At 38.8% G+C, this 16967-nt stretch overlaps 1 protein-coding gene across 10 annotated transcripts in view; it reads right to left on the bottom strand.

Annotated features, from left to right (window-relative positions):
- NFIB (nuclear factor I B) overlaps positions 1-16967 on the bottom strand; it is a 181382-nt gene that overhangs the window by 74918 nt on the left and 89497 nt on the right. For all 10 annotated transcript variants that reach the window (XM_087741785.1, XM_087741790.1, XM_087741791.1 and 7 more), the window contains exon 3: positions 3974-4027. In XM_087741785.1, the coding sequence (XP_087597911.1) occupies positions 3974-4027 (54 nt within the window). The remainder of the gene's footprint in view (positions 1-3973; positions 4028-16967) is intronic.

Raw genomic sequence — 16967 nt, 5'->3', positions numbered from 1 at the left:
GGTTTCCAGTTCTCTTGATTCCTCAAATTGTATTCAACTGTCTGTCTTATTGTCATATCAAGATAACATTTTACTCTACCAGTATTGCTATTTCATACTCTTATTTTAGCAGCTTTAAAAGGCTGTGTTCAAAGATTTCAGCAACATGGCAACAACTGGACACAGCAGTTTTAATGCTGGTGTATAAATAAACCAAGTCTGCCAAGCAGCAACCTCACATCAATAGTAGGTAGCAAGTAACCTTATTGACATCAAGCAGTTGTGGCCAACAGGCGGTAAGTAAGGGAAAGAAAAATAAAGCAGAACAAAACCCAGAAAATCCTCTACTAGAAGAACTGGCTAGTAAGAACTGTATCACTGGAGACCAAATTTTTATGGCTCGTGTCAATATCATTAGCTTACTAGTAGTTCTGGATGTTTTTCTCTTTTTACTCACCCTCATAATTTTCTTATGCCTAACAGATGTACTTACTCAAAGATCACTCCCTGTCTTCAGTACATATGTTCGCACACCTTTGCAGGTATTTTGAGACACACTTGTTAAGGAAGGCTCATTTTTTAGATTTTCTTAAGCTATATAAAAGACCTATGGGACTTACAGGGAACAAATAACACAGTATTACACTGAAACTGCCACACTAGGTCTCCTTCAACAGCCTGCCTTCAGCAGTAGTCCTGAGCAGATGCCCAGGAGAATAGAAGAATCAGGGCAGGCCTGAAGTATTTGTTTGTTTGTTTGTTTGTTTCTTTTTTGACTGATTGTGTCCAAAGCTCCAAGTATTTTCAGTTTTAGAACTTATTAATCCAGGTGTGCCCCTATCTGTTTAGTCACCCTCAATGGATCCATGAACATGTCCATTCTCTCTTTGAAACCACGTAAACTTTTAATAGTTAGCACTGTGCTAGCATAACATAACTTTCAGATTCCAGGAACTTAATGACTGAGGCAGACAACAGCAGTGTTCAGACTCTTTGCCTCTCTCTGTTCAGTTCAGTTCAGTTCAGCTCAGCTCATCTATCTGTCTGGAACCTACTTAACAATCCCTGTGGAGAAGTGACCTTTACAACCCAGCTCTCAGAAAAGCACGTTTCATTCCTTAGAAATATACCAGATGAAAGTTATTGAAAAATAAAACTTAGAGGAGGATATCCCTGGATCTTGCTACAAAAGCTACATACCACTTTTACCACAAGCTACACCATCTTAATACTGTATTATGCTATCAAAGCATTCAGTGTGTTTTTAGGAATGTATTGTAAAGAATTCCAGCAAGTGCTCTTAATGTTCTTTTGTTTGGCAAGTGACATTACCCTTCCTCCATGGTTAAGACAGCAAATTACCAGACACCCTAAAGAATGCAACAGTCTAGCCAAACCTAGAAAAACCCACTTTTAACACCAGCAGCCTCGCCAGCTACCACTCAGTTTCCAATCTCCTCTTCCTTGGCAATGTCTTTGTGAAGGTAGTGGCATCCAAAAGCTAACAGCACCTCTCCCTTGCCAACCCCCTGGCTCCTTGACATACAGGCATCAGACCAAAACATAATAGAAGAACAAACCCTCCTGGCACTGCCAGTCTGCATGCTCCTGGCCTGGGACTGAAAACAAACCTCAGAGTGGATATCCTCTGGGGCTCTGACAGAAGTGACTGCCTGCTTCTAATAATAAGACTCGTGAAGTTTAATAAGAAAGAACTGGACAGCAGTCCTTTTTCCAGACAAGCTGAATGGAGTACAACTCCCTCTCATTCTCCTGCACAGCCCCAGAAGTCCTGTATTCTGCAGTCCCACAAACCTCAATGCTTTCTCCCTGCCAGTTTAACCCAAAGACAGTATCACACAGGAAAGCTGAATGATGCTAGAAGTTCATGTATCCTCAAATAGACAGATGACATTCTATTATGCCTCTGTCTCTGCTTAAATGAAGGGTTTCAAGGGAAGCAAGGCATAGCTTCCATTTTCTGTCGCCACTTGGCAGCAGATAAAGGAATAACACTGCCAGCAGTGGCTCCAAACCATGATAAAGTGTTATGCTCAAATTTCAATCAGAAAGTTTCATGATGACACCAGCAACAGATTTCTCTTCCCTCTATCTCCCTCTACCTTCTGGGACACTGGATTTTGTCAAACATTGGGGCATCTGATCTTGCCCCACAAGGCTGCCAAAAGAAAGCCTATATAGCTTGTCTGCTGCTCTCCCCAGAGCTCTGTTGCTGGCAGCAAGATTACTCCTTGCTGGAGTAGCCTGGGGTTGAGACTGAGGCTTGGTGAGATTGGATTCAACTAGAGGATGTAATCTTCACTAGTGAAATACATACTTCCACCTTCCTACTCCAAATGCTAAATGATACTTTAAAACCAGAATTTTTGAAGATGAGTTTCCAGACCCTGCCTCCAGCTTCCCAAACCCTGAGGCTACAAAGGGTCCTTCAAAATGATGAGGGGTAAAGCATTTGGCTTTTCTTGCAGTCACAAACAGAGATACTCTAAAACAAAAATAAATGCTCTACAGCTAAATACTGCAAGTTTTACAAAACTGTTATTATCCGTAGGGAAATTTTTCAGGCTTGTTTTAGGTGTAAATTTGCTGTTTGGGGTTTTAAAACCACTATCCTACATAATTTATGTCATTAATTTAATAGAGAAATAAAAGCCTACTCATAACATCCCACACAGTTTGGAGAGAAACAGCATCAAAGTCTCCAGCCAAAAGTGATTTCAAACCTGCATCATCCCTTGCAAAAAAAAAAAAATCGCATTAAAAAATCACTCAAAAAAGAGCTTACCATGTTCTTTGACTTGCTCTGCCCTCATATCTCTAAAACATATCTGCAGTCTTCCAGTATGTGTTTCCAGTTTTTATATTACAGGAATATGGCGTTTTGTATAATGATCTATTATGGTTCTCCCACTTTTGGGTATTCACATGCAACACACATGACATATTCCACCACATGTAGAGAATACTTTGATCATATGCATAGTACAAAACTGTACAGCCACAACGCAGGCTGTTTTCCCTAATGTTTGGACAGATCCAGAAAATATTCATGTATATGTAACAGCCTAGCATCGCACAATTACTTCTTGGTTAGAGTGTGGTTCATTTTTCATTTAGAAAAAGAGCAAACTGAGTTAGTTGCAGCTTATTTCACATAGACATTTCTTCTGAGAGCTGAAATGAGAAGATATAGCACAATGGTGGTGACAGGAGTCACTCCTTGATCATTAAGAAGTGATAGTATGTCTGTCATACTTGTTTGTCTTACCCCAATAAAATTCATAAAGCAACAAAGACTTACAAGATTTACTAGCAGAGCCCAATTGATTAGAAGGATAACTCCATGACAATACAAAGAGCCTTTGGTCAAAACAGTGTGGAATGGCAAAGTCTGGGTTTGATTTTCTCTTGAATTTTTATTTTTAGAGAATCCTTGAAAGGACTGTTTACACTGACATCTCTCTCAAAAAAATTCCAAATGTCACTGTCATGATCCATTAACAATATGTTCAAAAACTGCTCTGAGCTGATATGAATAATATAAAAAATAATCATATTTGCATTTTATAATGCAAATATAAAATAAAAGTAAAGAAGCTGGTAGCTCAGGCCACAGACTTTAGAGGGAGGTCAACTGTGTTTTGTCTGAGATAGAAGAATAATTGTAGCATTTGAAGACTTTTACAAAAGTAATTTGGGATCATGTCTCCTTACTCCTCTGCCCATCCCCACTTATGAAATTCTAAAAACCATGAACTGAAAGAAAAATTCCTTAGGTTAAATGAATGTTGATGAAACTACAATTTAGGCTTTGCCAGTTTAAAAGAACTAAAATAATCACAGCTTTTCATGATTATATGTACTTACTAGTGCAAAATAGGTTGCTGACCAATTATGCTCTCTTTAACTATTAACAGTAGTATCTTTGTTCTCAAACAATGTTAGATGCACATGTTCTGGAACTTATATTTACCTGGTGGATTCTTGGCAGGATCATTGTGGCTTGGACTTCCTGGTTGTCCAGAATCTATAAAGAAATGAAAGAAATGTTTTACTAATTTGTTTTGAAAGTATCTCACAACCTTTTAATACCCTCTTCCAGTATTAAATACTTAACTTTGTTCTTTAAAGGTCATTTCCCTGACTTTCTAAATGAAGGCATTATTGAACAAACACACTATATGTAACCCATTTTATGCAGAAGCAGAAACATTGTGAAAGATGCAATGATCCTAATAAGAGGAACTCATAGATCACCGAATAAGGACAAAAGAGTCATTCAGGTAAATACTGAAGTTGTAAACACATCTACAAGGGTACCTTTTCATTCCCTTTTCCTCCATCCCCCAAATATAATATTGCATAATCAGCAAAGTAGAGGTAGTTTCTTCTCAGGCAATGACCAGAAAGATGTACTGGATGAAACTAATGGCGTTTGCAGTGATGAGTCCTGCTTCTTTACCCTTTCCTTAAAGCACGAAGGCCTATGCTGCTTCCACAGACTCAGGACTGCACTGAAGATACGACTGTCCATTTTAATACAATATAGGCTTTGTGTTCTTAATCTGTGAGAATTGCTGTTGTGAAATGAAGATTATGTAACATAAAAACTAAGAAAACCCAAACCCTGTAAACTTCAGAGTGTTCTTTTCATGACACATGCACTTAATGAATCAAGAGGATAATGTAATTTGATGTTAACACTAAATAATAAATTATACCCTTATTCATAAAAGCAGTTGCTTTTAAAACTATCTACTTTTTGCCGTACTCCCACACCAATAATATAACAAAACCCTGCTCCACTGCAAGAGATTGTTATTAACAAAGACATGACAGACACTCTTGTATGCAAAGAGAATAAGAAATCAAATGGAGCACAACCACTTGTTCTGTATATAGGCATTTAAAATGCAGCAGTTTTAGTCTGAATAAAAAATATCCATTTTTTAAAATGTAACAGTGCTTGTTAGTAGCATAAGACCCCAAACGATTGCATCATAGCACTACAGAAATTGCTGCTGCCAAATGGACCCAGAGGGAAGTCAGAGTTCTTGAATGTGTTGCTGCTTACATTGTTCAAATTAAAGAAAAAAAGCTAGAAAAGGAGAAAGGTACCTATCAACAAATACTTGTCCTTCAATCCCCATCACTTCTTAAAGCCAATGTAACGCTCAACCTAGAATGAGAGATTCCCTCCACCCACTACAAGACATTCACTGAAATCTGTTACCATCTGTTACGTAGCTTAGCAAACATGGCTTGACACACACTCTCAAGCAGTTTTAAGTTAACAGAAGCTTGATTCTGCAGAAGATATTATCTGAGATGGAAACCCATTTCACAGTTCAAGTTCTACTGAATACATCTGAATAATGGTTGTCACAGAAGACAAGCGTCTGGGGATCTACCAGAGTACTGAAAGATGAAGGCACATGTGAAACCCAGTTTTGATAGTATTAAAAACACAACTGAATTTTCCAATACGGAATGAAATGACTCTTGCACACAATAAAATTCACATTTGATTGTGAATTTCACATGACATTTCCTCTGTCTTCTTCAACCCTGGGTAGGAAGAAGGAAGGGCGGGTCTCCCGGTCAGATTTTGTACATCCCATGGTTTGGGCACTTGGGTACTCTTAAAAGGAGTCCCACTGTACAGCACAATATGTAGCCATTCAGTATGCCTGTTTCTTTTCATGATAAGATACAGCACATCCCTTTAAACAATCAAATCAAGTTAACTTGAAAACTCAATCGACAAGTACTGCTAAAAATATGATGCTTCTCTGCATATGGACCTTTATATGGACAAACATCCATTTTCCTGTGTTGCAATGGGAAGGTTCACCCTGCAGGGGGTGAACTTTAATACTTTTCTAATAGGCATTCTCTGCTTCTGAAAACCATACATATTATTATTTAAATTAAGATTATCAGAGAGGATTAATTTTACACAGCAATGGTCCAAGTGTAAAACTACTGCAGATGTGTGGCTAAATGAAGTGTCATTTTGGTAGCAGATGCACCCAATAAAGCTTGGACAGCGTAGCTTGGGGAACACAGAGATCTGAAATTGGATTAACAAGGCCTACCAGAAAATAGTCTTTGTAGTTTTCTCCTGTTAAAATTCACTAAAAATATGCATAAAGTGAAGAATATTTTTTAGCTCTTGCACAGCAATTTGCCTTTACTCCTACATTCTCCTTGTCAACATGGCCACGTTATGGATCCAGGATTTAAAGACTGATGGTAGTTTAAACAATTATTTTTCATATTATAATAAGATAAACTCAGCAAAGAATTTTCCAGTTACAGGGATAAGTAGTTGGCCAGTTATTATAATTTGCGAGTCAGACTTAGCTTTGTTTTATGTTAACTACTTATCAATCACAATTTTTACAGATCGATTCTCACACAGTGTTTTGAGCAGTAGATGCTACTAATATATTCGCCAGCAGGGTCTCAATGATCTTGAGAAAGCAAAGAATTATTGTAAGCTGAATGTGAGAAGCAACTTATCTAACCCTTCACTTACAGCAGTTGAGAAAGCAAAGAACTGTATTCTGTATGAGAGCATCAATGTATGTAGTTCTGCACTTAAAGCACACAGAAGCATCTCATACTCAGGATGAAAGACACAGACCTGAGATGGCCTGTGACAATCCAATTGTCTTACCAGTGTCAATAATTATAAATCACTCTCCTGATTTGATTGGATGCAAATAGCCTGGCAAAGTACAAGAGAACCACAATCACTATAGGAATAACTTGATTTATAACTAGAACATTGAATGAAAAGAGACACTGGAGAAATGCTCTTCTAAAAGAGGGAGTAAGAGCCATTTTTGGAAAGCCACAGAAACTAAGGAAGCAAAAGACATGTTAAGACACTTTAAATCTTTCTTTGTCCTCATCTGCACAAGATCATTAATTAACAACATGAGCCCTGGGTTTAAAAGTTGCAGGCTTTTCTTCTAGGGTGATGGAGAAAGACATAAACCAGACTCATTGTCTGTCTAGCTGGCTTTGCATTCAAATTTCCCACCAAATAATTCTGTGCACATTTAAAAAAAATACTTCCTAAGCTAGAAATTGCAAGTAAAGTTATACAACTAGTAGCAAATAAAACCCCATCATGGAAATATGATGAAACTGATATTTTCAACATTGTCATTTAGGTAGCTCCCAAATGTAAGTTCCCTTAGTTTATTCTTTTTCTTTGGGTTTTTTGTTGTTGTTGTTGTTGTTGTTTGTCTGTTTGTTTTAAAAACCTTCTTCTCAAATTTTACTGTCAATGTGCTTTTCTTGAAAAAAGTCTTCCACACAGATCTCAGAAGTACTTATCCTTATTTGCTATGCAGCAAAAGCTCACCTACACATACCATTTCCACAGAATGGCTTTCATATGCATCTCACAACTATGGTGAGCATATCTACTGCTCTGCTTTTCTTGGTGCTGACTGCTCCAACAGTCAGCAGCTGATGCCTTGATAAATTAGTGCCCCATGGATGAAGAGTTTATACAAGAATGGCTCATGCCAGCCTTTAATCTTAGCTGGTAGATATTCATGTAACCCTGATACACTTTATGTATAATTTAACATGATTCACCAGGATATTCAAACTCTTTATCTCAAATTACTCTTTCTTTTAGAAGATGGTATGAAAGGATGAGTCAAGAAGCTGGTATATTTTATACTGAATTGTTTCCCATGTCTTCATTTCTAGGAGTCAATCCCAACAAGTATCTGTGAGTGCAGGCAACTCTCACTCCAGCCAGGGGTTAAGTAAAACTGACTGTTGAGGCCTGCTGCTGATGAAAAAAACCCACCCATTTCCCCTGCTGTACACTAGGAGAAAGGTGCTGCCATGACACATCACTCTTGGCTTCACAAGGCAGAGGGGGAAAAAAAAAGCTAATGGTTTGCCATTCAGTGAAAGACAAGATGCTCTTCTTCCTTTGCACCACCTTGTCTTCAACAAACAGCGACAGGAAGGATGCACACCCCAGCAAAGCCAAGAAAGTCACACTGCTGTTCACCAGCTTCCTGAGGGATTTTTAGTATTGCTTACCTCAGTAGTCTAATATTTCATTTTTCAGCTGAATAGAGAGGATACTGTCATTGAAAAGTAAGTTATGCTATACCTCCCTTATGCCCCATACTGTACAAGGAATTTTGCTTTTAAGGATCTCTGCCTTAGCATAGCATTGAAGGCCTTGAAAACAAATAGAGGCAGAATCTGTAAAAATAAAAAATACTTTCTTGAGCCATGTCTTAGAAATAAGCAGATTCTCCACAGGTGTCATACTAATCAAATAAACTTCCTCAGTGGTTTCAATGAACACATTTCATTTTTCATTTGCCACAGGCTAGGAGACAGCCTTTGCACTCAGTTAATCTCAGTTGACAGACACTAATTTAATCATTCACCAGCACATAAATACACTGTTGTTCTTTGATAGTCCATGATTTGGGTATCGGGGAGGATAAAAGACCAGAGAGATGTGGCACCATATAAGTAACACTTTAATGATGTTCAAGCTTTCACATACCTATGTGGCATCTGACTTGACAACTGACAGAGTCACTACCATGAACAAGAATCACAAGTACCTCCCAGACTGTCATCCTTCAGGACATCACAAACTTGAGACAAATGTTGTACCCCTGAAAATCACAGGATCACAGGACACCCCTATCTGGTGGGGACCTCGGGAAGTCTCCAGTCCCAGCCCCTGCCCAGGGAAGGGTGAGTTGTGGGATCAAACTCAGCTGTTCAGGGCTTTACAAAGTCAGCGCATGAAACCCCTCAAGGATGGAGATGGCCCAACCTCCCTGAGCTCCAGCTCCAGTGCTGGGCTGTCCTCACAGGGAAAGACTTTCCAAATCAACTCTTCTACTTTCAAAGACTTTCAGAACACCATCATGGCAGGAAAGCATTCATGGCAACAAAAAGGCAAGATACCTCCTTCTCCTCCAAACCAAATAATGTGATCAGCAAAAATCCATTAAATAAATAAATAAATAATTTCATCTGTGTACTTTAAATCATTACCATGAATTATTATTTTCCTAATTTTACTACACACTTACCTTCTACTGCCTACATTATTTTACCTTGACAAAGCAACTGATTGGATTGATAAACTTCTCAAATACTTTTAAAGATTTCATTTAGCAAAAGCAATGTCTTTCATTGTACATCATTTCTATATCTAATGACCCTGAATTACTGTACAATTTTATGAGCATTTTTCACATCAACTCTAGTGATACAACAGTTTGTTTATGGTATAAACAAGCTGAAAGTGTTTTATATTATTAAATATCTGCTGAAATGATGCTATAACATGGAAATGGAATTAGTGTGAGTGTCACCTCTGTTTTCATAAGTATGTTAACTTGAGGAGGGATTTATTTTTCCCGTTTTCATAGAGAACTACACTTAATGGAAATACTTCCCCTGAAAATTTTGGCTAACTGATTTTGTATGATAAAATGCTCACTCCCACCACTTTCTTTGCTAGAGGACAAGTGCTATGAGGAGCAGCTGAGGTAACTGGGGTTGTTTAGTTTGGAAAAAGGAGGCTGAGGGGAGACCTTATCTCTCTCTACAACTACCTGAAAGGAGGTTGTAGTGAGGTGGGTGTTGGTCTCTTCTCCCAAGTAACAAGTAAAAGGATGAGAGGAAATGGCCTCAAGTTGAGCCAGGGGAGGTTTAGACTGGATATTAGGAAAAATTTCTTCACCAAAAGGGTTATCAAGCATTGGAACAGGCTGCCCAGGGAAGTGGTGGAGTCCCCAGCCCTGGAGGTATTTAAAAGGTGTGTACATGTGGTGCTTAGGGACATGGTTTAGTGGTGGACTTGGCAGTGTTAGGTTAACGGTTGGACTTGATGATCTTAAGGGTCTTTTCCAACCTAAATGATTCTATGATTCTATATCCCTGAAGATATATGGCAGGAACCACAGTTCACACAGGAGGAAGCAGCACCTCAAAAAACAAGTAGGGCTTCACTGTGAGAAAGACATGTTTGCAAGATGAAGCCTCACATCTTTTCCCAACAGCATATACTCTGTTAGCAATATGCGTTCATGACACCCAGACTGAAAGCCTCCACAACACAGAAGCAGCAACCTCTTTTAAAAATGTCATTCTACTACCCTTAGTTCTTTTGTGTTCACCAATACTGCTATCTAGTACAATGCTATTGCACTGAATAAGTATACTTATAAGTATACTTGCTAGCCCTAGAAGTTTTTAATGTGCTTGATATTCACACAGCTGCTGGTAAATGAACAGTGCAGACAACTGAAGTTAGACAGTTAGGTGCAAGTCATGCAGCAGTGGCATTGGTTCCCATTTGCACTGGCAAACCCCATTGGCCATGCAAGGAAGCATTGCTTGTTGCTCAACTTGCACAGGCTCTGTGGCATCCTCCATTTTTCCAAAGACATATCATTAGCTTTGATTCATTTGCAGACCTGATTTCTACACGTTTAAGTAAGCATACCAAAGAAATCTATGCAGAAAGGCACTTAAGCTGACACGGAAATAACAGTCCTGGTTGCTTTTGATATGAGGTGTATTCAAATCTCAAGAAGGGCTCAGTTCCTCAGCGCAGACTCCATTTTGGCAAATAATCTCCACTGCTTTTTGCTCCCTTCAATAGTTTGCACCCAGGAGGCATGGGAGGGACCTCCTGGGAGACCAGCGCAGTGGCAGGAGCTACTCTGAAGCTGGATGTGGTGATCCTATGAGGGCAGGCTTCATCAGCACCCACGTGCTGCACCAGGAGCCACCAGGCACTGTAACAGTGACCTATGCCCTTTACTTTGAAAGGGTGCTGCCATCTAACCTTCATCTTTTTTGCTGAAAAAGGCAGCGAGGAACAGAGCTGAGTGCTGACCCCAGAAACCTAAGGTATCTATCTGTGTTGCCTGTTGGCTCAAGCAGGTACCTAGCATTTAGCCCAAGCAGGCCTGTCATTTCACAAAAGCCTTCAGGGCTCAGGCATGGAGGTGCTTCCGCTGGGAGACAGCTGGCCTGGCAGGCAGAAGCTGGGCTCTGTTTTCATTTCAGTTTGAACCTGTTTGCTTTGGAGTGGGGACACAGCAAGAGCTATTCAGTCATCGGCCATCTTCTTTCACCGCACTCCCCTGCCCCCTCCCACAACAGACAAGTTTGCTTGCGGCTGACACAACCAGGAGAAACCCCATGCCTTTCAGCCAAGAGCCCATCTGTCCCCATGGGACACGCTTCCCGGCCCCTGCGGCAGGGGTCTGCAGCTGGGGCGGCATCACCACGCTCAGGCTGGTTGGGGTGATCCCGCCACGCGGGCTGACAGCTAGGCAGCGCGCAATGGTCTGGGGCATCAGAGCTGCGCAGGTCATGGCAGGCTCCCTGCTTCACCTCCACTTTTATCAGCAGCTCACATCTGCTGCTGCCAAGTCACCCACCCGGCCATTGTCGAGACTGCTAACTTTTCTTCAGAGTGTTTTAATTAGGTAAATAAAAAATGGTAATTAAATCAACATTACGTAATGTGTTTCTGATTTGTAATCTCATTTAAATTAATTAACTGACTCAGCCCTTGTTTAGTTTTTAAACTGCCCTAGTTAAGAAGTGGAGCTCTGGGAGTAAATCCAGTTTTCATATAGTTGAAAGAAATTCAAGGACCTAGAAGCACTTACCAGAACCAAAATAGCAATAAGCATAGTCAGCTTTTCAGCTTTATGTCCCATGCACAGATTTATCTTTTTAATTTAAATTCCCTTATTTGTTTACATAAAATAAATCACAACACTTATTTATTCAAAATATTTCTTACACAATTTATACAGACCATATGTTGCTCATTTTGAAAACTGAACAACTTTCCCCAGCTGTGTTATAAGTTGTGCATGGAATATATACTTATTACATATATATATATATATATGTATGCACACACGTGCACACACACACATTTTTAAGTTAAGAAAAGCGTTATATTTTTTTGTGGCCTGAAACAAGTGTTTCCCATACTTCATAATATTAGCTGAGCTCTTTCTTGACATGTACGTTAAGAAGAGATTTACATAGGTATCTTGCCACATGTGGATGAATGTGGAAGAATGAAGTTTCTTTCCAAAACTTGCTGGACTCAGTAGGAAAGGATGAGATATGAACACTTAATTTTATCCATCTGGAAGATACTGTGGATACTAGCTCTAGTCAGAAACATTCAGAAGTTGTTCTTGGAAACTAAGAATCCTTTTACATTAAGGTATGTATCATAAAGGGCTTTTATTACAGATTCTTCAGAAAATGAAAAGCAAAAGGTAGAACACAGTGAAAGACTTATTTAGTTGTTTAGAAAAGAAACAAATTATGTGATAGACTATATTAATGAAAAAGTTCATATTTGCATGTAAAGAATAGGAATTTGCTTGCCTATACCTTCAGCCAATTAATGAACTGGCCACTTCATTATGTTGTGAAAGACAAAGGTTGACCCTCACCTTTATGCAATGTATATTACTAAGAACTTCTGCGCAGATCCCGGTTTCATGGAAGTCAATGTGGATTTTACCACTGATTTCCATGCAGTCAGGATTTCATTTTCTGTTGCATTTTAAAGCAGTAAAGCAAAAAGAGTTCAGGGAGATAGAATATACATTTCCACTACATAAGGTAATATTTCCAGGCACGGGATAATGATGACATGACTACAAAAAAAGTCAGTTTTGTTCAATATGGGTCTCAGCCAAAGGTTGTTAAAATCAATGGAACATTGCTCCAGCAAGTTTTGGATGAGGCACTTCATGGTAAATTACAGTTTAAAAGTACAAAAGAAAGCATAGTTCAACAAATCCTGTAGGATAGGACTGCATTTCTTCTTCAAAGTGCATTGCATCCTCCGCTAAAACATATAGTAATAAAAGCTGGATTCTTCAGCCTTTCAGAAAGTTACAATCATATGCTACTTCACAAGTCTAAAATACCACCTGACAAAGAACCCATGAAGTAGTTTACAAATATTAGCAGAGGCTCACGAGGCCCCTCTATTATTCTGTAGACAGAGATCTCCTAAAATGCTAAGTATGCCACCACACTATGCACTAATCGGGGGAAACAAACAGCAATTAAACTAAAATGCTGGGGTTTTACATATCGTGGAAACTCCAAAATTAGACTAGAGCACTGCAATGTTTAGTATTTCTTCAAGCCAGCTAAGAACAGCATGAGGTAATACCTCTGCCAGTAAGTATAACTGTGTTTAGAATCCCAAAACAAAATTAATGTTTTCTCTGAAATAGGAGGTAAAAGGCTTAATGATTTGACAACCTGAGCATCACTGTAGTGTTTCTAAATACTATAACATTGACCAAAGGATATCCTAATTTTGATCTATGATCCACAAGGCTACCACAACTATGTTTTCATTTCAATTAATTTCAACTGTATGACTGGTGGTAAAACATGACCTTTAGCAGGAAGAATATGCAATACATCTAGAAAAGACCCCAAAAGAGTGATGGTTTGGTTTTGAGTGATGGTTTGGGTTTGGTTGGTTGCTTTGGGTTTTTTTCCAACCACTGCCTATACACTGCTGAGTATTTCTTATCTTGAGATCGCCAGTTGATGCTATGTGCAATTTTTAAACACTGGGATATTTATTTACATCTAACAGAGATGGGGCATAAGGAATGCCATAGTTCTGTTCCTTAAGTAACATATTTTTTATCATAGATCACATTTATGACAGCAATGTCTCAAATGGCAGTAGATGCACATTATTTATAGGTTATGTTACCATATTCTTTATAAAGTGGATTTAATTCCATCTGCTATAATCTAAAAATTCATAGACAAAACATGCACCACTTTGCCTGTCCGTACTCCCACAACACATACTATTAAAACAACCTAACCATGACAAAAGAAAGATTAAATCTATCAGTGGGCACTAAGAAGGTAATGTGCAAGAACTGGCTGAGAAAAATCACCCTACCTTTTCATACCAGTGGTTCATACACTTGACTGGAATTGCATGTGTGCTCACAGCCATCATGTTTATTTTCCAACATATGCAAGTTGGTAATAAATAATGAGAAGAGATACCGTATAGAGTACTGATAAAAAAAAAAATTCTTTTCAATGCATCAATTTTCTGTCTACTTTGACCTTTTACAATATAAAAAAATTAGAAGTACCTAATCATATGATGTGCCACAGGAGAACTTAAAGTGTAGAACAGACTAACCCATAGAAAGGTATGACTAACCCAGTTTTGGGTTTGGACAGGGATGTTCTGCAAAAAACGCAAGGAATTTTTTTTAAAGTATGTAACAAAAAAAAGAAAAAAAAAAGGTATCCTGGTTTAAACCTTGTCTTTCAAATTTTAACAAAGCAATTTTAAAGAACATTTTTCCCACAGACTCCCTATCTCCCTATTAGTAATAGCAGTGCCATTGCAGTCATATTGGTCAAAAGCTATAGAAAAAATATTAAATCCTATCTGATCATGTTCATTTGTGCCTTCCCAACATAATTCTGTCATTTTGTGGCTAATATCACATGGGAGCACCTGTTTTGTAATTCTGTAACCTTCCCTGTATATTACACGTCAGGATATGTCCCACTTCTGCTAATCTCTAATGTATTAGCACGATCTACATAGGTGAAATTCCCTGACGTAGGTACAATACCAACTACAGTTCTGCAACCAAGATTTTAAAATATGCTTGCTGATTCAGTATATAGCAGAGGCTGCTTTTGCTCTTTGTATTTCAATTTATTTACTAAAGCTGGGACAGGTTCTTGTAGTACATACAGGTATTATATACTTGGAAAAATGTTACTACTTTTTTTTGTTTGCATGAGCAAAAATTGAGTGTTAATTAAGTAAAAAAAAAAAAAAACTAACTCAAAATTCTTACTGCACCTGGTAACTTGCCAGTGCCTTGAATATTATTTAACCATGCAGCATTTCTAAGGCTTATTTTCTTACTGCTGTTCCACCACAGTAGGACCTTGAGAAACCTATCAAGTCTGATTTGGTCTGTAGCTATAAAAAAAGTCTTTGGAGTTAAAAAACATTGTACAAGTTTACTGAAAATACAACAGAAACTCAAGTTTCAGTTTGTGCACAGAGCAAAAGGGGTTGCACTATCCAACAGCTCCAAGACATAAAGTCAGAATGAGTAACCTTAGACATTCAACACGTCTATTATAACTGCAGGAATTACATTCTTATTAAAGGCCCTTTTTTACTTAAAACATAACTTTCTGCTGGCTAAAGATATAAGATAACATTTAATCCAAACAGTCCTTTCCATTTTAATAAGTTTGTTTATTCATGCATCTGTGCGTGTGTGTGTGTGTGTTGAAACTATAAATGCTTATAGCTTCAGGGTTATCTTACTTACAGACCAACGTCTGGGGCTTTGCAGAGGGAAAACTCCAATGAGTTAAACATGTTAACTCTCTTGTGCATTACTGAAAGAACAGGAATAAATGTGAACAACAGCACCTTCAAAAGAGCACTCCTTACAGAAATATTTCAGATTTTTCTAAAAATTTTATAGCAAAAAATAGCAACTTAATACTTGCACTTTCCTTCTTCCAGGAACAACACTAATCATTTTCCCCCTTGTTCACCCACATAGCAGGTTCAAGATTCAGTTCAACATCTTCTTATGAGTACTGCAGCACTTTGACAGCTCTGCGCTGTATTTTTCCCAGACAAATGGGTTAAACTCACTTGACCCACTGGAGCTAGATGAGACACAGTGCCCTGCACAAGAGTTTGGGTGTATGCACTGTAATTACAGCAGACCCTTTTATGACTGATTTCAAGCAGATGGCAGTACTTTAATCGAAACCTCCGAACTTCTCAGATATTGCCTTACCTTCCTCCTTTCTGCCTGTCCCTCCCTGCCCTCCACAAATATACACACACCCTGTGTGCTTCTGAAAAAACATTCTTACACCTCCCTTTCTAGGCCAGCCTCCTTTCATTGTGGTTGCTGCCAACACTTCAGAGCAGTGTGAAGTCAATCTGTCTCTGCTGCTTGAGCAACTTAATGTGAATTTGGAAAAGTGCGCAATGCCAAGACTAGACTTCATTCAGGTCAGCCTGTCTTTCAGTAGTTCAGGTTTCCACACAGTTGCTAAAATTTGCATTGACATGCAAATGAGACCAATTGGCTAGTTAGACAGTAACTTTACCCTTATGAACAGTTATAGCAAGCAAGTTGCTGAAGCCCCAAAATGCTTTTATGTTTTCAAGCATTTTTCCAGGAGATGCTGTACATCTGAATAACAAACAGCATCCCTTTAGTGCCTACTTAAAAGTGAAACACGAACAATAGAGCCTTTTCAGGACAGCAGTATGATATCAGTAACGGCAAGAACATGAGAAAATCCAGTTCTCTCATGAAATTCACCTTGGCCTAGGGCTGTGTTTCTCCACCCAGTGGGTGTGACTGACAGGCAAGTGTTGCAGAGGGCCCAGTAGTCACACCTCACACTTGCAGAAAACAAACCAAGAGAACTAACACCAAAAAAAAAAATGCACCAACCCCAGGATGCAGAAAAATTAAGAAGCCTGCTTGTCAGCTTGTCCCAAGCTTTTCCCAAACCCTCTTCAACCTGAAGTTGTCCCATAACAATGTATGCTTTTCACATGATGCTCTTCTGTTCACCAGCACCAATGCAATTCCACACATAGGAGCAGAACAGGGGTGACCTGCCTGCAGCAGAGTGAGGCAATGTTAGGGTTGGCAACAGAATGCTCCACCAGCAGTAAAGCAACCACCGGAAACCAAGAATATGCCAGTATATTTTTTGGCCATTTTTCCCAAAGCGATTCTGGCATTAGCCTCCCTACATACACAGTTATTCAAAATTAAGTTCATGTAACAAAGTTAAAACATACTCCATATCAAGACAGTTTGTCTGCTATAAGTTTA

This window comes from Nipponia nippon, unplaced genomic scaffold, assembly GCF_047370975.1.
Source record: "Nipponia nippon isolate SJK-2023a ecotype South Korea unplaced genomic scaffold, ASM4737097v1 scaffold_8, whole genome shotgun sequence".
Taxonomy (NCBI): domain Eukaryota; kingdom Metazoa; phylum Chordata; class Aves; order Pelecaniformes; family Threskiornithidae; genus Nipponia; species Nipponia nippon.
Note: the sequence above shows the minus strand (reverse complement) of the source record. Positions and strands in the feature narration are given on the sequence as shown.